General features: G+C 39.1%; 1 protein-coding gene across 1 annotated transcript; it reads left to right on the forward strand.

Moving 5' to 3' along the window:
• Window positions 1-3663: 3663 nt before the first annotated feature.
• LOC132561080 (calpain-9-like) lies at window positions 3664-24776 on the forward strand. The gene is made up of 18 exons (XM_060225801.1): window positions 3664-4035; window positions 7657-7738; window positions 7867-8128; window positions 8666-8846; window positions 9893-9979; window positions 10822-10922; window positions 11259-11336; window positions 11804-11961; window positions 12867-13027; window positions 15763-15974; window positions 16367-16475; window positions 16713-16770; window positions 17618-17676; window positions 18607-18675; window positions 18879-18957; window positions 19227-19343; window positions 24205-24257; window positions 24750-24776. Exons 1-18 carry the CDS (start codon window positions 3664-3666, stop codon window positions 24774-24776), a joined length of 2265 nt encoding a protein of 754 aa, XP_060081784.1.
• The last annotated feature ends 1002 nt before the right edge of the window (window positions 24777-25778 follow it).

A 25778-nucleotide genomic window follows, 5' to 3' on the forward strand; every position in this document is an offset into this window, starting at 1 on the left:
AGTCACTGTAGACAGTCTGATGGAGGTACATGTAGGTAACGTCTCTGAAGAGTCATGTGATTGTAGATAACACAGAGTCATGTGATTGTAGATAACTTCTCTGCAGACAGTCATTGTATTAAGGTGACGTATATGTAGACATGTGAACGTATAGGTTACGTCTATGTAGACAGTCGGGTGAATGTATGGATGATGTAGTATTACGGAGGTCCGGGTTCGTGACGTCTCCGTAGACAGCTTGTGAGTGTAGATGACTTCCAGGTAGACAGTCTGGAGAATAAAGGTGGCGTCACTATAGACAGTCGGGCGAATATATGCGTTATGTCTCTGTAGACAGTCTAGTGAATGTTTAGGTGACGTCTCTGTAGAGACTCTAGTGAATGTTTAGGTGACGTCTCTGTAGACAGTCTAGTGAATGTTTAGATGCCGTCTTTGTAGAGAGTCTAGTGAATGTTTAGATGACGCCTCTGTAGAGAGTCTAGTGAATGTTTAGGTGACGTCTATGTAGACAGTCTAGTGAATGTTTAGGTGACGTCTCTGTAGACAGTCTAGTGAATGTTTAGGTGACGTCTCTGTAGAGAGTCTAGTGAATGTTTAGTTGACGTCTCTGTAGAGAGTCTAGTGAATGTTTAGGTGACGTCTCTGTAGAGAGTCTAGTAAATGTTGAGGTGACGTCTCTGTAGAGAGTCGAGAGAATGTTTAGTTGACGTCTCTGTAGACAGTCTCGTAAATGTTTAGATGACGTCTCTGTAGAGAGTCGAGAGAACGTAGGCAAAATTTCCAGTCTGTCTCTAGTCTCTCAGTATGGTAAACAGTCGGACGGAGGTTGGAAATGGCTCTGTAGACAGTTAGCTTTGGTGGAGGCTGATGGTGACTTGAGACATTTTGACGGAGGCTAGTCACGTCTCTGTAGACAGACAGGTGTAGCTGAGATTGAAGAGATCTCTGTAGTATGACTCATGGAGGTCTGTGTCATCACTGTAAAATTTTGGACGGAGGCTGACAACGTCTAAGTAATTATGTGGGTGATGGTTGGGGACATTTCCGTAGATTGCAGATTGGCGATGTCTCTGTAGGCAGTCGGATGTAAGTTGATGATGCCTCTGTAGTCATTTGGATGGAGGTTGACAATGTATCTGGTGACTTCCATGTAAACAGACGGTTGAAGATCGAATGATGTTTCTGTAGGCAGTCTCGTTCATGTTGGTGACGTCTTTATACAAAGCCAGATGAAGATTGATGACTTCTCTGTAGACAGAGGGAGGGGGTGGGGTGGGGTTGGTGGTGGTGGTGTCTCTGTCGGGTGGAGGCTGACGACATATCTGCACATTTGGTTGAAGGTTGGTTACGTCTTTGTAGACACTCAAATAGGGAGCGATTATATTATGTAGACAGTCGGATGGAGGCCGATGACGTGAAAGGTGATCGTTACTAACGTCTCTGTAGGCATTTTAATGGAGGTTGGTGGCGTCTCTGTAAGTAGTCGGGCGGAGTTTAGTGACCTCTCTGTTAACGGGCCGGGGTACGAGTTAATGATGTCTCCATTCACATCAGCATATATATTGATGGCATATCTGTAGACAGTCCGGGGGATTGGGGTTGGAGACGTCTCTGTAGATTTTCGGATGTAGTTTGATCACGTCTCTGGGAACAGTAAGGTGGAGTGGATGTTCGTATCGTCTCTGAAACAGTCTTTCTGATGTTAGTGACGTCTCTGTAGGCAGTCCGGTGGAGGTTGACGACATCTGTGTTTACAGTAGGGAGGCAGCTTACAACGTCTTTGCAGACAGTCGGGTTAATGTTGAGGCGCCTCTGTAGACAGTGTTAGAAGTTGGTTACGTCTCTGTAGGTAATTGGGAGCAGGTTAGTGACGTGTCTGTATATATCCGGATGTAGGTTGATCACTTCCCTGTAGACAGTAGAGTGATATTAGTGAAGTTTCATGAGGTCTCTGTAGACAGTAGAGTGATATTAGTGAAGTTTCATGAGGTCTCTGTAGACAGTAGAGTGATATTAGTGAAGTTTCATGAGGTCTCTGTAGACAGTAGAGTGATATTAGTGAAGTTTCATTAGGTCTCTGTAGACAGTAGAGTGATATTAGTGAAGTTTCATTAGGTCTCTGTAGACAGTAGAGTGATATTAGTGAAGTTTCATTAGGTCTCTGTAGACAGTAGAGTGATATTAGTGAAGTTTCAGTAGGTCTCTGTAGACAGTCACGTGGAGTTTAATGACATCTCTGTAGAACATGTAGGTGGATCACATCGCTGTGGACAGTATGGTGGAGTGGATGTTCGTATCGTCTCACAGACAATATTTCTGAGGTTAGCGAAATCTCTGTAGACAGTCGAGTGAAGGTTCATGAGATCTCTGTAGACAGTCGGGTGGAGTTAAATGATGTCTCTATATATCTAATTGGGTAGATTGATGACGTCTCTATAGGTTATCGGGTAGAGGATTAATAGACTCTTTGATCCCCTTGGTGGCGAGATAGGGGATTTTAACCCTGGCGGGGGAAAACAATTAAATTGCAAACAGACAGTTCTATGATTAAGTTAGCAAACAGAAGCTTGCAGGGCATTTACAAACTAATCATCTTTTCGCGATGATTGACACCCCTCTATCTCAACATCAAAGGTGGGGGTGGATATTTTCTTTATTATCCTGATGCCTTATTAGGTACAAGTAAGTTGTCCCAGTGTTTCACATAGTTGACGTGACGTCATAGAATTGTTACTGTGACGTAATAGCATTGTCCTGACATGGCAGTCTCACCCAACCCTCATGTAATTCGGATATATTATAACACGGCTTTAGATATATCCAACTTCGTTATAATTACAACCATGACAGGATAATGCCTTATCTGTGACTTAAAAAAAACGAAGTACATTTTCAAAAAGATAATACATCTTTGTATATAATTAGTGTGTGAATAAAAATTTTAAGATACGTAGTTATTTTCTTTAAGACGACTTATAATCCTGGAACGAAACATTTTTTACATTAAGAAAATTAAAGTCTGAACAATGACATAGAAATACAGTACAGGTGCAAATATATGTAATCTTAAAGACAAAAACATTCATAATGTAGGTTGTCTACACTTCATACTCTGTTGAACTTTTGTCCGACAAGATATTAACCAGACTACAGAATGGACCTTATTCCGCTCTACTCTCTGTAATAATAGAATGAAAATTTTAATTCTGTTGTTTCTTTTAAACAAATCCCAGATTTAAAATAAGGTACATATAGACGATCAGAATAGTGGCGGTTTAAAACAAAAGCCCCAGTTAAATCCGGTCTAAACGTGTCGGTGAAAAGACCTTATAACTTGTGGTATGAATGCGATCAATAATCCACGACCCGCTAAAGAATGGAATGTCAACAAGAACATTCCTGTGGTTCACTCAGCCTTGACGCAGATCATAATCAATCGTAGAGGATTGTCCAATCAGAAACACGTATGCTCGAGGCTTTGGCAGGTTGGTGAGAACTCATTGCTTGTATCGGAAAACCCCCCTTGTTTTGAATGTAAATGTGTATGTAAACTGTCTGGTTCAGCAGAAGAACGACGATTATAACTTCCTGAGGATGAGACAACGATGATGTTGAACCTGTGCAAAGTGATGTCATTCGTGTGAGATTTTTGACAACCTGGACATGGCATTCTACAGTCCACACTCACCGCGCGAGCGACCGGTTCCACATAAACAAATGTCGAGTCCTATGCAGAATGTGGAGCACCAGTATGCATTGCCAAACAGTCACCACCGAACTAGTCCACACGGACCTGGGGGTGCACGCAATGGGTTCGGGTCTACCCATGCGCCTATGCCTCATATTTCCCGGGGGTTTCGGGAGAGTGACACACCCCACAGTCGCCACCACCGGGGTACCAGTGACTTTGACACCCGTCGATCGGAGTGCTTGAGGAGAGGTGTCCTATACGAGGACCCTGACTTTCTTCCACAGGATACATCCGTGTATTACAGCAGGAGTCCTCCCTACAGGATAGAATGGAAACGCCCAGGGGTGTGTAGTCGTTTGATAGAACAGGTGCACGTGGTTCTGGGGAGGGGGATATCAATTGACACCAAAAGGGCTCAATTAGAATGTCTAAATATTGGGATAATGGGGTAACTTCTTCAATAGAACATTGTCCAGGGGTAATTATGCTTAAATGAATAGGTGTGTCCCCTTCTATAGAAGTAAATCACTTATCTATATTAGACAACAAATAGAGGACCTGTCACAGGTTTACATTTTGTTTGGCATTTTGAACAAGTCCAGGAGTTTTTTTATAGTCTTTGGAAATTCATGACAAGTTGAATCAGTTACAAATGAAATGAAAAATAATATGAGATTATGTTTATCACATTATTACTGTAACTAATACAAAGCTTATGTTGACAATGTTCTTGCCCCATATCTATTTTGTTCGCGATGATATAATGCATTATTAACTTGCGAAGATATGATATTGCAATATTGAAACATTCGGAACCTCCATACAGCTCAGCTAGATGTTTTTACATGCATGTTCATTTGGTCCTACGATTTTTTCACCTTTATTTAGTTAAAGGAATAGATGTAGTTATGTAATGGTTTAGACTATGAAACTCATCTGGGATGTGGTAAGAGATTCTGAAAATATTCAGCAGGGACATGTACAGATTGTTGAAAACATCAAATACAAATGTATTAGACTGCATTGTTCATGTAAAAACTTTATAAAAAAGATTTGCTGAAAACTTCTATTATTGTCTCGTGAGTCTCGAACTCTTAGCTTCTATGTTGATTAGATATAATATCTATTTACTTCATATAGATGAAAGGAGTCTGTGGAGTGTGAGGGAGGGGATGATAATAACAGGATAGTGGTGTACAAGATGAACAGTTATTATGGGGTAGAAAATGGATTAAATTTCTCATTACATGCTCTGCAGGGAACATTTTAAATTACATTTTATGTCTTCTATAAAATTTCATTCAGTGCACTGATCAGCTACAATTTGTTTATGCCTGCAGTTCTGCCATAAAGTGATGATTCTGTTTTTCATCGTTAAATCATTTGTTAGTGGTAGAATTGTAATATTTTGTTCGACAACTATTTTAGGAAAAATGTCAAGATTTTGATATTTTCAATCAAAGCTGGAGGGATAACATATACATGTTTCACAAATATTTTAAGAGGTTTTGTGCCGCATTTGAATATCTCTAAGTGTAGGAGGTGGCGTTTGCCTAACTAACTGTTATATTTTCAGTATTAAATGCTGTTAAGAACCACAAGAATCACATCATCAGTTATACAATAGCTACAGATTACCCTTTCAGATTTTTTTGTGATTATTACAGATAATTTTTTTATGAATGCTGAACTTTAAGGAATTTGATTTTTATGCTTAGATAGAACACATACCTGCAGATGAATTGTGGAACTTTTTGGGGTTCTTTTAAATTTGAGTTCAAGCTTTATTGAAAAGAGCCTTTTCAAACCAGGAGTTATTTAATCTGTTAACTGTAGTACAGAGTAATTGGAGCTTGCTCACTACATACCAGACAATATCCCCAGCTATCAACACATGTCCATATTTATGGAAATGTTTTATGCTTTACACAAGCACCTGTATGGTAAATGTTGTATGGAATGTAGAATGGATGACAGGAAGGAGAGTTTTACTTGGACTAAGTAAACAGGGGATTTAGAACACCATCAGTAATCTCATCACAGCAAATAGCGATCTGTACACCCCAAAATCTGACAAGATTACAGAGTATTAGCCAGGTCACTACAAGGCTGGTCACCTGTGACCAGTGATAAGGTCAGTCTCTACAATTAACAATGTCCACTTATGGAGTTATATACTGACATTCAGATGAACAGGTTTGTGTTTGGGTGGGACCTTGTTAATACACCATTATATATACACCTATTCAGTCCAGTTGACATCTTTGTTTACTTGAGTGTAAACACAAATGTTAGATATTAACAGATCAGCAATGCTTTAAGCTTTGATTACCATCAGATATTTTCTTTACCATAGTGTACCAAATAAATATACCCTTGGAAGTAACTGGACAAGACTACTATTCCTCAAAAGCAAACTGGACCCTGTTGATATATGCTAAGCAGTCCTTTCCTGAGGACCTAAACTTTCATTGACACATCTGTAGACCAGTACTGAATAGCCTTATAAGGTAGCATCAGCTTAAACTAATCAGGCTGAAGTAGTAATTTGAACTATCAAAAGTAAACTGTAACACTACATGTTCACTATACCTGTGACGCCAGTGTCCGTGATTGTGATCATGTTGACGTACTACCTTGTAACGTTGAAGGTCAAGTGATCACCCCTACGGTTTAATTTATAGACCCTTAAAACAATGACCATTTGTCAGTAAGTCTTGTTTGTTGGTAATGTATATGTGTACTACTTCCATTGAAATGTGTTTTTATTGTTGGTAATACATAATATAAACCTATGTGACATTCATTGTTTCCTGGTCATAAAAGCCTGTATCCCTACAGTCATGCTATTATGTACATTGTGACTATAAAAAGTATTAAAGGCTAAAGAATTACAATCTAAAAGATATATCGAAAAAATGCTACTCATAGAATTTTTCTCCTTATTCAAAAAAATCTAGACTGACTTTTCATTGAAATAGGAAGGTTGAATATTTTCCTTGTGGTGTATAAACTTAGCTGATGACTTGTTATGTCAAACAGTTTGATTCTGAAGCAACTATCAGCTAGATTTGTCATTAGATATGCATGATTCCAATGTAGGCACGCGAGACAGGTACTTTTACTCTCACTCAGGTGTGAAATATAATTGTCTTGTGACATGAAAGAAGTGAATTATTGATGGGTAGTAGAATTATTACAAGGCAAGGCTTGTCACTCACATCAAGTAAATCCTTCTAGAGTTAATTCTTTACATGTAGAATCTAGAGAAATGAGGTCTACTTTCCTTACATGAAATGTCCAGAGAATTAACTTTGTGACAGAATCAGATTACATTCAGAGTCCATTACTGAACAAATGTCTTCTAATTATAAAACATTTATTAAAAATAAACTTTAAAGACCCTTCTCTGTTACTTAAGTCAGGTTTTTTTTCTGTGGCTTTGTTGAATTGTTCCTGGTCTTTTCGTCTTTATGACGACTCTATTGCTTGGTGTTTTCTCGTGGACAAATATCTGTGTTTTGGGTGTGTGTTTTCAATGCCCTTCATTCATCCCTATATCTAGGATTGCAATTGGCAGTACATAATCATTACCCAACAATCTTTTGTTTATTGTACCATGGACACTTCAATATCATATTCCTGAAGATGATCAGATGTATATGAAACACCATATAAACCATTGTAGTCCTGGCAAGCACAGCAAATCTCTGTATGCTGACAAACTGTACATGTACACCACTAGATAAACAAGTAACATTTAGGGGTTGTCTTTTACTGGTGGAAATTGAATATTTGATGCAAGAATAATTATCATAGTATCAAAGTAGATCTTGAAGTGGAACTCTTTTGTAAAAGGAGTTAACAAAAGCTCTTCAAGTGTGTGACTCCCAGGACTCTTACAACTCATAAATTTGAGGGTCACAAATAATACTGATATCCTGGTTTTTGTTTTGTATTTTTAGGAGATAGCTGGGTACCATCATTTGAAGCCTAATTTTTTCCTAGACAACGCCTCCAGATTTGATGTGAAACAAGGAGAACTAGGTAGGAGTCCTTATTATTAAAAAAACTGTTAAATGGTATGTAATGTATACTTCAAGAAATAATGACTAAGCTATTAAATTTGGATCCCAGATAACAATATATAATTAGTTTACATGCCTATGGTTTAGGTGACTGTTGGGTAGTGTCTGCCATTGCCTGTCTGTCCAGTCCGGACCATCGGGAGCTCTTTCGCAGAGTTGTTCCTGCCGATCAAGGATTCCATGAGGGTTGGTATGCAGGGATCTTCCGCTTTAACTTCTGGCACTTCGGTAAATGGGTGGAAGTGATCGTAGATGACAAACTGCCCACCAGTCGAGGACAATTGCTGTTTGTACACTCTAACAACCGAAATGAGTTCTGGTCAGCTCTCTTAGAGAAGGCTTATGCCAAGTAAGTTCATTACAGTCTCAGTTTAGATTTTGATGTATTAACAGAAAAACAAATATTATGTATACACCGGAAGGACAGACCCCTAACAAAAGGACTTTGATTTTACATGTGACTAAACAGTTACAATTTATTTCTAGGTGTAATCATCTGAACCCTGACATCACCCCTATCCCCCATCAGTATCTATATAAATTACATAACCTAACCTTAAGTGAAATGTATGATGTTCAGTCTGTTCACAAAGGCTACATGGCTTTTAGAAATGGCTGTACAATTCATTTGTAATTCTCCTGCATGATTTTGAATGAGTGAATGAAATAATGTAAAAAATTGGTAGTTATGTGTACATTACATATATAGATAACACTGTCAAAGTACTCATTCTATCAAATTGATGGAATGTGATGACTCAATGACAAACCACCCTATGTTCACTGATTAATGCTTCAGATGAATAATTTGCAGGATTATTTTATCTTTATATTTAGTAATTTTTGTTGAGTGACACTTTGAATGTTTTATGACTTCTTTCTACAGATTAAATGGTTCCTATGAGGCTTTGAAGGCAGGTAACGTAGGGGATGCTTTAACTGATTTTACCGGAGGGATCTGTGAGAGCTATATTTTACGAGGAGGAAAGACCAATGTGCCACCTAACGTGGTCAACATCCTGTTCAAGGCCCTCGACCGCCAGAGCCTGATAGGCTGTGGGATTAATGTAAGATGTGAGAGAGAACGATGTGAGAGGTAGTAGCTTTATGAATTATATAAGGGTAGAGGTCCTATGGGTTTACTCAGATGATGGGTCATGATCATACATTAGATGAAATCTCTAGCCACATTTCTCTGATGTTTTATCAGATCTGATGTAAGATAACAGGATCAAAGCTTTACTTTGATTAATCATTGGAACACCACTTTTTCACAATTGATAAGGGATTTTGTAGGATAATTATTGCCAACAAATTTTTTCATCAAAATAAACCCAGAGTAGTTCTTCAAAGTCATTAATTGTGATTTAGAAGGATTGTTGTTTTTCTTTGCCCAGAAAATTTTCAAGGGAGCATAGAGTCGTCCGTCCATCTGTCCTTTCTTGTCCAGAGCATAACTTTGCCCACACTTAAACAAGGATCATGAAACTTGGTTTATACATTGGTCTTACCATGGGGATGAGCAGTGCACCAAATTCAGGGCCCTAGATCCCTCATTTTTAGAGTTATTGCCCTTTGTTTAAATTTTTTGTTATCAGCATAACTTTTCTTGCATTAAAACAAGGATGATGAAACTTGGTGTACACATTAGTCATATTAAGAAAATGTGCAGTATACCTAATTCAGGGCTTGCAATCCATGAATTACAGAGTTATTACGTTTTGTTGAAATTATGTGTCCAATACAGTCGTTGTTGTGGAGCATTCATCAATTTTACTGATTCTGTTGTCTTTTAAACAGTTCTGTACAACTTTAACCTGAAGCATTTATGTAAAAAAGGTTTGAATTTAATGTGTTTAAAGAAGGCAATTTGGTTTTGTATATACATAAGGTACCGATCATTGAGTAAGATATTAGATGGATTATATCAGGAATCCAACTTAATATGTAGGATATCTGATAATATAATGACAGCTTTTTGAAGGCCTAATCTGTTGTGAAATAGGCAACAAGACATGTTACTGAGGAACATTGACTCTCATTGTGTTGGTGAAGATCAGGCTATGTCAGTATTAAATACTGTTTATCATTTAGACCTTATTTTTTTTTTCAGAATATTAAAGGTGGACCTGGTACAGAGAGTATTCTACCCAGTGGTCTGTGTGCAGGACATGCCTACAGCATCACAGACCTTAGAGAGGTAGGTTGTAGTTCATAGAACTTGATGAGGTGGGTTGTAGCTCTTCCATTATCTTCACTATAGCAACTCCCTTATAGCCCCTCGCCTATAGCAACTCCCATATAGCCCCTCGTCTATAGCAACTCCCTTATAGCCCCTCGCCTATAGCAACTCCCTTATAGCCCCTTGTCTATAGCATCTCCCTTATAGCCCCTCGCCTATAGCAACTCCCTTATAGCCCCTCGCCTATAGCATCTCCCTTACAGCCCCTCGCCTATTGCAACTCCCTTACAGCCCCTCGCCTATAGCATCTCCCTTACAGCCCTTCGCCTATAGCAACTCCCTTACAGCCCCTCGCCTATTGCAACTCCCTTACAGCCCCTCGCCTATAGCATCTCCCTTACAGCCCCTCGCCTATAGCAACTCCCTTACAGCCCCTCGCCTATTGCAACTCCCTTATAGCCCCTCGCCAATAGCAACTCCCTTATAGCCCCTCGCCTATAGCAACTCCCTTACAGCCCCTCGCCTATTGCAACTCCCTTATAGCCCCTCGCCTATTTCAACTCCCTTATAGCCCCTCGCCAATAGCAACTTCCTTATAGCCCCTCGCCTATAGCAACTCCCTTATAGCCCCTCGCCTATAGTTACTCCACTGTTGTACCTCTCCCATTACACCTTCCCTGTATTTCCTCCCCTGTAGCTCCTCTCCAACTGTACCTCCATTGTTGCATCTCCCCTGTAATAACATATTCATTGCATTATTTTCACTGTATTTCCTCTGCTGTAGCACCTCCACTCTTTCTCCTCATTATGTTTCTCTTTGACTTTGGGTTATTTAAGTTTGAATGTTTGTTTTATTACAGATATTGCTCATGTCTGAGGATGGGGAGATGCCCATAACACTTGTTAGAGTGCGAAACCCTTGGGGTAGCAGAGTGGAATGGAACGGGCCATGGGGAGACATGTAAGTGCTATATGAGGGTGTTAGTTTGCAGGTTGGTTCTATTGTTGTATACCTTGTTCTCATTTGAGAATCTGACTTTACTTACTTGGACTGACCAAGATTTACATTCTGGGTGTCGATGAAGTTGAATATACTTTCAGAACACCTGATCTTATTCTCCTTATCTTTTTGTAAGGATTCTCACTGTAATTCTTTCTTTTGTTCATTAAATTGAGTTTGGGTTATGATTATGTTGACTTTTTGGTATTTTCTTAATGTTTTTATTACAATGTTAGGGACATCGTTGTTGTTATAAGATCTTTTTTTACAGTTTTGATTATTGTCTACATTTCATAGGTCTAGAGAATGGAACAGTATTCCTGAACAGGACAGGGAGAAAATGGGTCTGGTGTTCAGAGATGATGGCGAGTTCTGGTAAGTTGTCTCTGTACCACCACAAAAACTACTTCTCCTTAAAAAGCCACATTTTCAGTGAAGAAGTGTTTTTGTATGCTGTCATAATTTTAAAGAAAAGAAATATGTTTTCATTTGGTCTCTTCATCCATATACCTATAAATTCATACTTCGGTTTCTACAAGATAAATTTCTGTAACACTATTAATCGGCATTGAGTGTTTGGATCAGATTAACCCCAAGTTGAACAAAATCTACAGACAACTGCTGGAAACCTGTATGCTTAACAATTTTCACATTGAAAGCATTGCAGTGTTAAATACTGTGTGTGATTCTTAAGCTTTCCTTTACCTGCAAATTATCTGAGTACACCAAAACACCATTATAGTAATCTGTTATGAAAATCGAACCATGGAAAAGGAATTCTGACATGCACCAGTAACAGTAGAGTGGATATGAAGTTAAAACAGGATGTTGTCTCATTCAAGGATGGAGTTTGAAGACTTCAAGCACAACTTTGATAGCCTTGACATCTGTAACTTGACTCCTGACTCTCCAATAGAAATGCCCAAACAGTGGCATACAGCCGAATACCAGGACACTTGGCAGCGTGGTTTTAACGCAGGTGGCAGACCATCACAGCAGGGTAAGGCTAACAGGGCTCTCACACCCCATTTTGGGACTGGGGCCCGGGGCCCTTAGAATTGGGAAAAATAATGGTGTTTTCCTTAGAATTTGGAAAACTTGGGGTCTAAATTGGGAAGAAAGATACTATTTTGCATATTCGGCCCCAAATCTGGCAGATCGAGAGCCCTTAGTTATAAAACTGGAAGCTTCAGTCATCCTTGTAATTAATCTCAGATGATAGCACAATCTAGAAAATATCTTTAATTCAGGAAGAGAAATAAATTGATAATCATTGATATTTTATTGGTGTTTTTGGTCATTGAAATGTGTATTTAAGATTGATTTGTGTTACAGACACCGATTGAACAAATCCCCACACCAATACAAGGTGTCTGACATTGATACAAACCCCAAGTACAAGGTGACTGACATTGATACAAACCCCAAGTACAAGGTGACTGACATTGATACAAACCCCAAGTACAAGGTGACTGACATTGATACAAACCCCAAGTACAAGGTGACTGACATTGATACAAACCCCCAGTACAAGGTGACTGACATTTATACAAACCCCCAGTACAAGGTGTCTGATATTGATACAAACCCCCAGTACAAGGTGTCTGACATTGATACAAACACCAAGTACAAGGTGTCTGATATTGATACAAACCCCCAGTACAAGGTGTCTGACATTTATACAAACCCCCAGTACAAGGTGTCTGACATTTATACAAACCCCTAGTACAAGGTGTCTGATATTGATACAAACCCCCAGTACAAGGTGTCTGATATTGATTTGTGTTACAGACACCCATTGGACAAATCCTTGGTACAAAGTGATTAGCATTAATTTATGTTAGAGATACCTGTTGGATGGACAACCCCTCAGTACAAGGTGTCTGATATTGATTTGTGTTACAGACACCCATTGGACAAATCCCCAGTACAAGGTGACTTTGTCTGACCTTGACGAGGATGGTGACAATGTTTGCAGCTTCATCTTACAAATGATGCAGAAAGATAGACGGAAAATGAAACAGAAAGGAAAGAAAAATCTCTACATAGGATTTGTCATCTATCAGGTTTGTATGTTATGCAGATATGGCTTTCTTTGATACCTGGAAATCTCATTTTTAGCTCACTGGGTACAAGAAACCATGAGCTGATGTTCTTTGATGTTACAGCAACTTTATGCTTATTTTTAAACCATCCTCTATAGATCTGTTATTTCCCACATCACTTTTTTGGTCATATACAATCATTTAACTTCTTGTAATTTATGGCTTTTTGCCAGAGAGCTGCTTGGCAATCTTTGATTACACTTGTTAGATATATATATTTCACATCAAAGTCTGCTGTTTTTGATTCTAAAGATAAATTCAGCCTGCTTGAGGTATGACACCCTTGTAACAGACAATATTCAATCCTAAGTTTTGTTTCAGTAATCTAAGATTGTTAAATAATGATCTAACAGTGGTTTCAGTAAAACGTGTGATAAAGATTTGTTACGTTGGAAGCTTCTGTCATACCATGTAGATAAGTCAGCCACCATATTTCTTCATTACTAATAGAAGTCCAGTCTCCTCTCATTGGAGTAAATAGTCTAGCCTCCTTCCTTCTCTGTAAAATTGTCCAGTCTCCTTCATTCCCAGTAAATAGTCCAGCACTCTTCTTTCCAAGAAAAATAATCCAGCCTTCTTCCTTCCTAATAAAGAATCCATCCTCCTTCCGTCCAAGTAAATAATCTACCCTCCTTCCTTCCCAGTAAATAGTCCAGCTTCCTTCCTTCCCATTAAATTGTACAGCCTCCTTCCTCTCTTTCCAAGAAATAATAATCTACCCTCCTTCCCTAGTCCAGCTTCCTTCCATTAAATAAAGAATAGTCCATCCTCCTTCCCTGTCCCAGTAAATAATAGCCTCCTTCCTTCCTTCCTTCCCAGTAAATAGTCCAGCTTCCTTCCTTCCCATTAAATTGTACAGCCTCCTTCCTTCCCAGTAAATAGTCCATCCTCCTTCCTTCCCATTAAATTGTACAGCCTCCTTCCTTCCCAGTAAATAGTCCAGCCTCCTTCCTTCCCAGTAAATAGTCCAGCCTCCTTCCTTCCCAGTAAATAGTCCAGCCTCCTTCCTTCCCAGTAAATAGTCCAGCCTCCTTCCTTCCCAGTAAATAGTCCAGCCTCCTTCCTTCCCAGTAAATAGTCCAGCCTCCTTCCTTCCCAGTAAATAGTCCAGCCTCCTTCCTTCCCAGTAAATAGTCCAGCCTCCTTCCTTCCCAGTAAATAGTCCAGCCTCCTTCCTTCCCAGTAAATAGTCCAGCCTCCTTCCTTCCCATTAAATTGTACAGCCTCCTTCCTTCCCAGTAAAATCCAGTCCAGTAAATAATCTACCCTCCTTCCTTCCCAGTAAATAATCTACCCTCCTTCCTTCCCAGTAAATAATCTAGCCTCCTTCCTTCCCATTAAATTGTACAGCCTCCTTCCTTCCCAGTAAATAGTCCAGCCTCCTTCCTTCCCAGTAAATAGTCCAGCCTCCTTCCTTCCCAGTAAATAATCTACCCTCCTTCCTTCCCAGTAAATAATCTAGCCTCCTTCCTTCCCAGTAGATAGTCCAGCCTCCTTCCTTCCCAGTAAATAGTCCAGCCTCCTTCCTTCCCAGTAAATAGTCCAGCCTCCTTCCTTCCCAGTAAATAGTCCATCCTCCTTCCTTCCCATTAAATAGTCCAGCCTCCTTCCTTCCCAGTAAGTAAATAATCCAGCCTCCTTCCTTCCCAGTAAATTGTACAGCCTCCTTCCTTCCCTCCAGCCCCTTCCTTCCCAGTAAATAGCAGCCTCCTTCCTTCCCAGTAAATAGTCCAGCCTCCTTCCTTCCCAGTAAATAGTCCAGCCTCCTTCCTTCCCCAGCCTCCTTCCTTCCCAGTAAATAATCCAGCCTCCTTCCTTCCCAGCCTCCTTCCTTCCCAGTAAATAGTCCAGCCTCCTTCCTTCCCAGTAAATAATCTACCCTCCTTCCTTCCCAGTAAATAGTCCAGCCTCCTTCCTTCCCAGTAAATAGTCCAGCCTCCTTCCTTCCCAGTAAATAGTCCAGCCTCCTTCCTTCCCAGTAAATAGTCCCCTCCTTCCTTCCCAGTAAATAGTCCAGCCTCCTTCCTTCCCAGTAAATAGTCCAGCCTCCTTCCTTCCCAGTAAATAGTCCAGCCTCCTTCCTTCCCAGTAAATAGTCCAGCCTCCTTCCTTCCCAGTAAATAATAGCCTCCTTCCTTCCCAGCCTCCTTCCTTCCCAGTAAATAGCCTCCTTCCTTCCCCAGCCTCCTTCCTTCCCAGTAAATAGTCCAGCCTCCTTCCTTCCCAGTAAATAGTCCAGCCTCCTTCCTTCCCAGTAAATAGTCCAGCCTCCTTCCTTCCCAGTAAATAGTCCAGCCTCCTTCTCCTTCCTTCCCAGTAAATCCAGCCTCCTTCCTTCCAGCCTCCTTCCTTCCCAGTAAATAGTCCAGCCTCCTTCCTTCCCAGTAAATTGTACAGCCTCCTTCCTTCCCATTAGATAATTCATCTTCTGAACTTGCTAGTGAATAATCCAGCTTCCAGCCTTGCAGGTAGACCATCATTATTTATTTCTATAAAAGTGGATGATGGAATTGGATTTCTAGTGTTATTCTAATCAACAAAAGACCAGGTTTTCATTCGAAATAGAGAAACAGAATGCTAACTGTTTAAGTACTGATCTAACAGTAGTACACACTAATCCTAATATCATATTCAGTTGTGACTTTCCATATTCAACAAAATGGCTTGGCCTGATGTGTTTGTTTTCTAAATTTCAGCTTCACAAAGAAGAGGAGATACCTTTACCGAAAGAGTTCTTTGAGACAAACCGCCAAGTTGAATCAAGTGGCCATTTTATAGATAGTCGACAGATAATCACACGTATGACGATGAGTCCCGGGGAATATGTGGTTGTGCCATGTACCTATGATCCTAACGAGCTCGGCAGTTTCTACCTCCGATTCTTCTTTGAAAACAAGAATGTTGTTAAGTAAGTTTCTGAATAGATGTCAAATATCTTTTAGCTTCTAGATGATGGATTTATGATAGCTTTTTGTGTGATATTTACAGATGAATTGAAGGCAGAGAAATAAACCAGTCTGTGCTATTAGGCAGTTCTGTGCATGGTCACTTAACCTTAATTGCTCAGGATGCCTTGAAGCAGGCCTCACTGTAGGATGTTCAGGGATTTAGACATCAGCTACTACAAGTACAACTGCCTCAGAATGACCGAGGCTGCCCAAGGGGCAGTAATCCCAGCATACAATTTAACAAATAGAATACACCTACCGTTTGCTTAGATATTTCTATATTAAGAAAATAAGCAGTAAAATTGAAGAATTGAATATTTCATCAGTGGAGAATATGTTGTGACAATTACAGTTATATGGATGCCGCACCAGAGAGGGTTGCTGTTACTTTGCCTCCTAATCCCCCTGACAGCGACAAGGAAGACAAATTCAAGAGATTTTTCTATTCTGTCTCAGGAGAGGTAAATCTTTAACTTCATTTATTTTCATAAAAATCATTGTCACAACCTCATCATGGAAAGGTATGAGATTCCATTATTCCAACAGGATTGGCCAGAATTGATTTTGATGTATTACCAATAAGTACGAGTAACAATGGTAAATGTTAAGGATTGTTCTACTTTCTCAGTGAATTAAAGATTCCTATGGTATGGTGTGTTACAACTGGTGTATACAATGAAAGATTCTTGTTACTTCAGGACATGGAAATTGATCCATTTGAATTGAGAAGTGTCGTAAACGATGCATTAAGGAAAGGTAAGATAACAAAAAAACAGGTATTTATGATGTGATAGAGACGCTTGTAGCTGTAGTCATGTTAGTATAATTTATAATCAAATCTGACAGGAGAAGGTGTGGAGTTTATTATCCTGAAGCTAGGCTACATATACCTACATGTACTGAGACAATCCAGCATTCAGCATTCTAGGATTTTACTGATGCATGTAGTCCAGTTTCCTCCAGTTTTTAAATCACCTGTATGCAATTATTAGGACAAGCAGGATGGTGGGATTGCTGTGAAAAAAAGATTAAGATATTTGTTTTTGTATGACAGTGAAGAGGTTTGTCAAGGATATTTTAGGGGGGTTGTCAACATTGGTATCTGTTTCGATATTGATTGAGAAAATTTTCAAGATTTGTATTTACTGATATTTGATGTGATGTTTCCTAAAGGTTCAACATTCAGATAATTGACCATGACTGATGTGTGGTCAAAGACTTCAAATATATGAAAATAGTTAAAATGATTTACAAAAATTCTATTTTAGGACCCATGAATAAGTACTACCATAGCTTTTATATTCTCTTTCAAATATCAAGATGGCCTTAATGAAGCCAGGTTCCATGAGCAAAAAAGATTGAAATTGTTTCACATAGATTAACTGTATGAGGTACAGTATTGTAGTGGTACTTAACCAGGAAATGTTATAAACAGACGTCTTTCTTTGTACTTCATATTAAAAATGTCCAGGTTATGTACATCTACAAGATTTGATGTTCATTGAGAAAATTGATAATGAAACCTTGAGCTTAATCAATTAAAATTCTTGTGCAGATGATAGAGTTAATGCTGTTGCAGTAATTGTCTGTGTGTCTGTTTCAGAACCTTTACACAGGGACCTGTCTGTGGATGCTTGTAAATCTTTTGTGCTGTTATTAGATGTATCCTTTACGTTGGATCAGAAACAGATTCTGTGACAGATATTTAAAATGGTATATTTTAATGGTAGATTAGAGTGACATCTATTTATGCATCTATATTGAGGGCAGATTTATATACAACACCTATCATTTGATGATGAGATATTTTGAAAAAATATATTCTGTCTGTATTTGATAAAGATGAAATTTTTGATGATTTTAATGCTTGCCTAAGTCTCAAATTGAAAGCCATACAGATGAAAAATTCTTCAAACACAAGAGTGGATTTGGTGTAAAGCATACTTTAAGCTCTGTTAACTAACATCGATGAGGTATAGGCAATTTGAAAGTATTTGTAGGAATCTGATTACTTGATTTTTAACACTTTCACTTTTCTCAGAGAGCAAGGTAGCCAAACACCTTTATCTTTGATAATAAATGTAAAATCCCTTGGTCCTAATTGTAGTGATTGTCATACCAGCCAGCAGTTCTGACCACATCATTGGTGATGATAAGTAATTCAGACCTACATGTAAAATCCCTTGTCCTAATTGTAGTGATTGTCATACCAGCCAGCAGTTCTGACCACATCATTGGTGATGATAAGTAATTCAGACCTACATGTAAAATCCCTTGTCCTAATTGTAGTGATTGTCATACCAGCCAGCAGTTCTGACCACATCATTGGTGATGATAAGTAATTCAGACCTACATGTAAAATTTCTTGTCCTAATTGTAGTGATTGTCATACCAGCCAGCAGTTCTGACCACATCATTGGTGATGATAAGTAATTCAGACCTACATGTAAAATCCCTTGTCCTAATTGTAGTGATTGTCATACCAGCCAGCAGTTCTGACCACATCATTGGTGATGATAAGTAATTCAGACCATTTAAAATCTCTGTGAAAATATGCCTAGTTATTTTTATAGCTTCCTTACCTAGCAACAGACAGACAACTCCGGCCAATTAGGCTACCCAGAGTTCCAGTACCTGTGGAATCTACTCAGGAGTTGGAAGGTACTACTCAATACAATGTTCTTAAGTCAATTGAAGAAGCCATGGGTTATAAACACTAATAAATCTATACAGGTTGACTGTTTGCCTGTTTGCTCTTATTATATTACCAGTAGCCCACTTTGACTGTAGATACATATTGTACACTAGAACTGATTGTGTTATTGAATTTTTAGTCTTATTATCAAAGTTTTCATCTTTTTCAGAAACTTTTTTACAAATTTGATGCAGACCAATCAGGGAAGCTTAGTTCATTTGAACTTAGGAGAGCTCTTGGAGCAGCAGGTGATCTAGATTGTCTCCCCTCTCACAGCTCTCTTAATACATTATTCTATAGTTAGGAGTCTGACAATGTCTCATAACTGAAGTGTCATACAGTATTCAAGTCTCTACGCAATCAGAATGTATAACATGATAAAGAGATGCAAATTATCAAATTATTTTAAGAGAAAAGAAACATAGTAAATAAAAAATTCATGTAACCATATTCTGGATATTCTGACATTGATCAAACGGAGCATTTAAATTATTTGTTTGTATGTTTATTTCACTAGGTTTTAAAATCAACAATTCCACAATGCAGTGGCTAGTGTACCAGTACGCTGATGAACGGTCCCTGGTGGGGCTGGATAGCTACCTGATATGTTTAGCTAAACTCATGAAACTGTTCAGTAAGTATGTCCATTTTTGTACAGGGAAGGGTTCAGTAAGTATGTCCTTTTTGTACAGGGAACTGTTCAGTAAGTATGTCCTTTTGTACAGGGAACTGTTCAGTAAGTATGTCCTTTTGTACAGGGAAGGGTTCAGTAAGTATGTCCTTTTTGTACAGGGAACTGTTCAGTAAGTATGTCCTTTTGTACAGGGGAGGGTTCAGTAAGTATGTCCATTTGTACAGGGAACTGTTCAGTAAGTATGTCCTTTTGTACAGGGAACTGTTCAGTAAGTATGTCCTTTTGTACAGGGAACTGTTCAGTAAGTATGTCCTTTTGTCCAGTAAGTAAGTATGTCCTTTTGTACAGGGAACTGGTAAGTGTCCAGGGTTCAGTAAGTATGTCCTTTTGTACAGGGAACCAGTAAGTATGTCCTTTTGTACAGGGAAGGGTTCAGTAAGTATGTCCTTTTTGTACAGGGAACTGTTCAGTAAGTATGTCCTTTTGTACAGGGGAGGGTTCAGTAAGTATGTCCATTTTTGTACAGGGAAGGGTTCAGTAAGTATGTCCTTTTTGTACAGGGAACTGTTCAGTAAGTATGTCCTTTTGTACAGGGGAGGGTTAAGTAAGTATGTCCATTTTTAGGTCATCTGGACCCGAAGGGTCCGATGACCTATAGTCATCATGCTTCGTCCTTCCGCCGTTAAACTTTTCATTCAAAGGGAAGGTCTGGGCTAATACTTGGCACAGAGGATACTGGCATGGAGCTCTACCAAGTTTGTTCAAATGAATGACCTTGACCCACTTTAAAGGTCACAGGGGTCAAATATGTTAAAATATTTAAACAACTTCTTCTCAATAACCAAAAGGCTCAGATTGCTGATATTGTGCCTGTGGCATGCTGGGATGAAGGACTACCAAGTTTGTTCAAATGAATGACCTTGAACCACTTTAAAGGTCACAGGGGTCAAATATGTTAAAATATTTAAACAACTTCTTCTCAATAACCAAAAGGCTCAGATTGCTGATATTGTGCCTGTGGCATGCTGGGATGAAGGGCTATCAAGTTTGTTTAAATGAATGACCTTGAACAACTTTCAAGGTCACAGGGGTCAAATATGTCAAAATCTTTAAATAACTTCTTCTCAAATACTAGAAGGCCTAGGGCTAATACTTGGCCCATAGCATGCTGGCATGGAGCCCTACAAAGTTTGTTCAAATGAATGACCTTGGCCCACTTTCAAGGTCACAGGGGTCAAATATGTTAAAATATACAAAGGACTTCATCTCAATAAGAAAAAATCTATGAGTGCCGATATTGGGTCTGTAGCATGCTGGGAGGAAAGGCTACCAAGTTGATTTAAATGAATGACCTTGAACAACTTTCAAGGTCGCAGGGGTCAAATATGTCAAAATCTTTAAATAACTTCTTACTAGAAGGCCAGGCTAATACTTGGCCCATAGCATGCTGGCATGGAGCCCTACAAAGTTTGTTCAAATGAATGACCTTGGCCCACTTTAAAGGTCACAGGGGTCAAATATGTTAAAATATACAAAGGACTTCATCTCAATAAGCAAAAGTCTATGAGTGCCGATATTGGGTCTGTAGCATGCTGGGAGGAAAGGCTACCAAGTTTATTCAAATGAATAACCTCAACCCACTTTCAAGGTCACAGGGGTCAAATATGTTAAAATCTTTAAACAACTTCTTCTCAATAACCAAAAGGCTCAGATTGCTGATATTGTGCCTGTGGCATGCTGGGATGAAGGGCTATCAAGTTTGTTTAAATGAATGACCTTGAACAACTTTCAAGGTCACAGGGGTCAAATATGTCAAAATCTTTAAATAACTTCTTCTCAAATACTAGAAGGCCTAGGGGGCTAATACTTGGCCCATAGCATGCTGGCATGGAGCCCTACAAAGTTTGTTCAAATGAATGACCTTGGCCCACTTTCAAGGTCACAGGGGTCAAATATGTTAAAATATACAAAGGACTTCATCTCAATAAGCAAAAGTCTATGAGTGCCGATATTGGGACTGTAGCATGCTGGGAGGAAAGGCTACCAAGTTTATTCAAATGAATGACCTCAACCCACTTTCAAGGTCACAGGGGTCAAATATGTTAAAATATACAAACGACTTCTTCTCAACAAGCAAAAGTCCATGAGTGCTGATATTGGGCCTGTAAGATGCTTGGAGGAGAGGCTACCAAGTTTGTTCAAATGAATGACCTCAACCCACTTTCTAGGTTTGGCTTGCTTTTTGTCAGATGACCGTTAAGGCCCATGGGCCTCTTGTTGTACAGGGAACTGTTCAGTAAGTATGTCCTTTTGTACAGGGAACTGTTCAGTAAGTATGTCCATTTTTGTACAGGGAAGGGTTCAGTAAGTATGTCCTTTTGTACAGGGAAGGGTTCAGTAAGTATGTCCTTTTTGTACAGGGAAGGGTTCAGTAAGTATGTCCTTTTGTACAGGGAACTGTTCAGTAAGTATGTCCTTTTGTACAGGGAAGGGTTCAGTAAGTATGTCCTTTTGTACAGGGAAGGGTTCAGTAAGTATGTCCTTTTGTACAGGGAAGGGTTCAGTAAGTATGTCCTTTTTGTACAGGGAAGGGTTCAGTAAGTATGTCCTTTTGTACAGGGAAGGGTTCAGTAAGTATGTCCTTTTGTACAGGGAACTGTTCAGAATGTATGTCCTTTTGTACAGGGAACTGTTCAGTAAGTATGTCCTTTTGTACAGGGAACTGTTCAGTAAGTATGTCCTTTTGTACAGGTAAGTATGTCCTTTTTGTACAGGGAACTGTGCAGTAAGTATGTCCTTTTGTACAGGGAACTGTTCAGTAAGTATGTCCTTTTGTACAGGGAAGGGTTCAGTAAGTATGTCCTTTTTGTACAGGGAAGGGTTCAGTAAGTATGTCCTTTTGTACAGGGAACTGTTCAGTAAGTATGTCCTTTTGTACAGGGAACTGTTCAGTAAGTATGTCCTTTTGTACAGGGAACTGTTCAGTAAGTATGTCCTTTTGTACAGGGAACTGTTCAGTAAGTATGTCCTTTTGTACAGGGAAGGGTTCAGAATGTATGTCCTTTTGTACAGGGAAGGGTTCAGTAAGTATGTCCTTTTGTACAGGGAACTGTTCAGTAAGTATGTCCTTTTTGTACAGGGAACTGTTCAGTAAGTATGTCCTTTTTGTACAGGGAACTGTTCAGTAAGTATGTCCTTTTGTACAGGGAACTGTTCAGTAAGTATGTCCATTTGTACAGGGAACTGTTCAGAATGTATGGTTGTCCTTTTGTACAGGGAACTGTTCAGTAAGTATGTCCTTTTGTGTATGTCCTTTTGTACAGGGAACAGGGAAGGGTTCAGTAAGTATGTTCAGGGAAGGGTAAGTATGTCCTTTTGTAAGTATGTCCTTTTTGTACAGGGAACTGTTCAGTAAGTATGTCCTTTTGTACAGGGAACTGTTCAGTAAGTATGTCCATTTGTACAGGGAACTGTTCAGAATGTATGTCCTTTTGTACAGGGAAGGGTTCAGTAAGTATGTCCTTTTGTACAGGAAGTATGTCCTTTTGTACAGGGAAGGGTTCAGAATGTATGTCCTTTTGTACAGGGAAGGGTGTACAGGGAACTGTCCTTTTGTACAGAATGTATGTCCTTTTGTACAGGGAAGGGTTCAGTAAGTATGTCCTTTTGTACAGGGAAGGGTTCAGAATGTATGTCCTTTTGTACAGGGAAGGGTTCAGTAAGTATGTCCTTTTTGTACAGGGAAGGGTTCAGTAAGTATGTCCTTTTTGTACAGGGAAGGGTTCAGTAAGTATGTCCTTTTGTACAGGGAACTGTTCAGTAAGTATGTCCTTTTGTACAGGGAACTGTGCAGTAAGTATGTCCTTTTGTACAGGGAAGGGTTCAGTAAGTATGTCCTTTTGTACAGGGAAGGGTTCAGTAAGTATGTCCTTTTGTACAGGGAACTGTTCAGTAAGTATGTCCTTTTTGTACAAGGAACTGTTCAGAATGTATGTCCTTTTCGTACAGGAAACTGTTCAGTAAGTACCATAAATTTGTGCATATAGTGCACACTTTTTTGGGCAAAAAGGGGATGCATAATATACATAGGAACATAACCTTCTAGTGGTTATCATTCTCGAGTTCTTTGTCCGCCATATTGGATTACCTCCCTTCACATAGTTATTTTTAGAGTCGTAGGTCATTTATGATAGATTGAAGATAAAAACAACAAAGAATGAAATAAATTTCGGATGTTTTAATGCAATTCATTATTTTTTTATATATATAAAAAGCAACTTACAACTGATAAATCCTGAACGCACTAAGTAGGAAGCAGTTCATAGTACTGAAGTTACTTTTCATTTTACTGTGATCAATCACTTTCATTACTATGTGCTTATTAAACTCAGTCACTGAAACCCTTCAGATTCCTCCTCATCATTGTCACTGTTAAATAAGAATGCCAGATCGAAGTCTGCCTTGGTAGATTTTTCGTTGTCGTGGTAAAACAGGTCGTAATCATCCTCGTAATTGTCCTCCATATCAACATCAACAACAAGTCTACTATCAGCCCATCCAATTGCTGCTTTGAACTCAGTGACCTAATGACCTTTCTGTATCTGCATGGCCTGCATGTGTGGTAATGACATACTGACAACAATGCCGGCATCTTGGGGTTTGCATATGAAATTATACAGCTCTCTCTCCATCTTTGTGGGGCTTTCTGATCAGGGGTTTTTCAGACTGTTAAAACAACATTGTTTTCTGACCAATAGCACATGTTCAGAAGAAGGTATTCCTAAAAAACGTTATTTTTTGATGAAATCACAGATTAGTACTTTTATTAGGTATTTAATACATTTAAATTCTTTTATTACAGATGACTTCAAAAAATACAGCTCTAACAATCAGATGTCATTATCTATAAATCAGGTGAGTTCTACAATATATATGTATTACTTCTCCTTTGCTCTTCTAAACTTCCCAGGTTTAACTTGCTTATGACCCCAGACCCCTTAGGTCATAAGAAATCAGGTTCAAGTCACCAGGGGTTTCTATTGTAGTATTTGACCCGGAATCTCTAAGGTCATTTTATCTCAGATTTAAGCCACCAGGCCCCAGTTTCATGAATCTTTCTTAACTTCAGGAAATCTCACACAGAAATGTTTTCCTGTTGACTATAAGTTACAGAGATTCATGAAATTGGGGCCGAGGGGTTTTTATTGTCAATATGCTAGGATCATTCCATTTATTCTGTAACATTCTGTACATTATATTATGTATCTGTATTGGCATCACTCCTGTGATTATAAATCATATTTATGTGTAGATGTTGACAATAATTTAACACACATCTTGTACACCACTGTGTTAGCTGCTGTGATCTACCATACTATATTCCTATGTCCCACTGTTTTGTTTCAGTGGTTGGAGCGTTCCTTGTCAGTATGATGCTATGATCACTGTTGTGTCTGTTGTTCTGTCGAAGTTATCTGTGATAATTCATGTGGCTGAGAGTTTTCTGCTGAAGATTAAAAAAGTTAAAGACACAAGCTGCTACAAGTGCCTGAGAGACACAGAATTGGACAATGCTGCAGACATTGTTTTGTGATCAGTGCTTAAAGAGAATGTGCCTGAAAGTTACTGAATATGATGAGAATGCTGACTCATGCCTGAAAGTTACTGAATATGATGAGAATGCTGACTCATGCCTGAAAGTTAATGAATATGACGAGAACACGGACTCGTGCCTGAAAGTTGCTGAATATGACGAGAATGCTGACTTGTGCTAGAAGGTTGCTGAATATGACGAGAATGCTGACTAATGCCTTAGGGATGCTGAATAGTGCTTGAAGGATGTGCCTGAATGTTGAGAGATGTGACAAGAATGCTGACTTGTGCCTAAAGGTTGCTGAATAGTGGCTGAAGGTTGGGATATGTGATGAGAAAGCAGTCATGTGCCTGAAACTTGCTGACCAGTATCTGAAGGTTGAGAAATTTGGTGATAATGCTAACTGGTGCCAGAAAGTAGAGAAATGTGATGGGAATGCTGACTTGTGCCTGAAAGTTGCTGACTAGTGCCTGAAGGTAGAAAAATATATGACATTATGCTGACCTGTACCTAAAGGTAGAGAAATGTGATGAGGAAAATGTGCCTGAAGGTTGCAGACATTTGCCTGAATGTTGTTGACTTGTACCTGAAAGCAGTGAACTATGTGATATTATGCTGACCTGTGCCTGAAGGTAGAGAAATGTAACATTATGTTGACTTGTGTCTGAAGGTTGCTTGTGCCTGAAGGTTGCTGTATGTGACCTTGTTCTATTGTCTATAAGTTGTGCTACATGCTTATCTGGTTAGAGACTTAATCTAGTGGACAGTTGAAGGACAAATATGCTCCCTGGATTCATGTCTCACTTTGGAAAATAGAAGACTGAAATCCTTCTGTTTCTGAA

This window comes from Ylistrum balloti, unplaced genomic scaffold (assembly GCF_031769215.1).
Source record: "Ylistrum balloti isolate Yb309-2 unplaced genomic scaffold, AGI_CSIRO_Ybal_v1 Utg371144, whole genome shotgun sequence".
Taxonomy (NCBI): domain Eukaryota; kingdom Metazoa; phylum Mollusca; class Bivalvia; order Pectinida; family Pectinidae; genus Ylistrum; species Ylistrum balloti.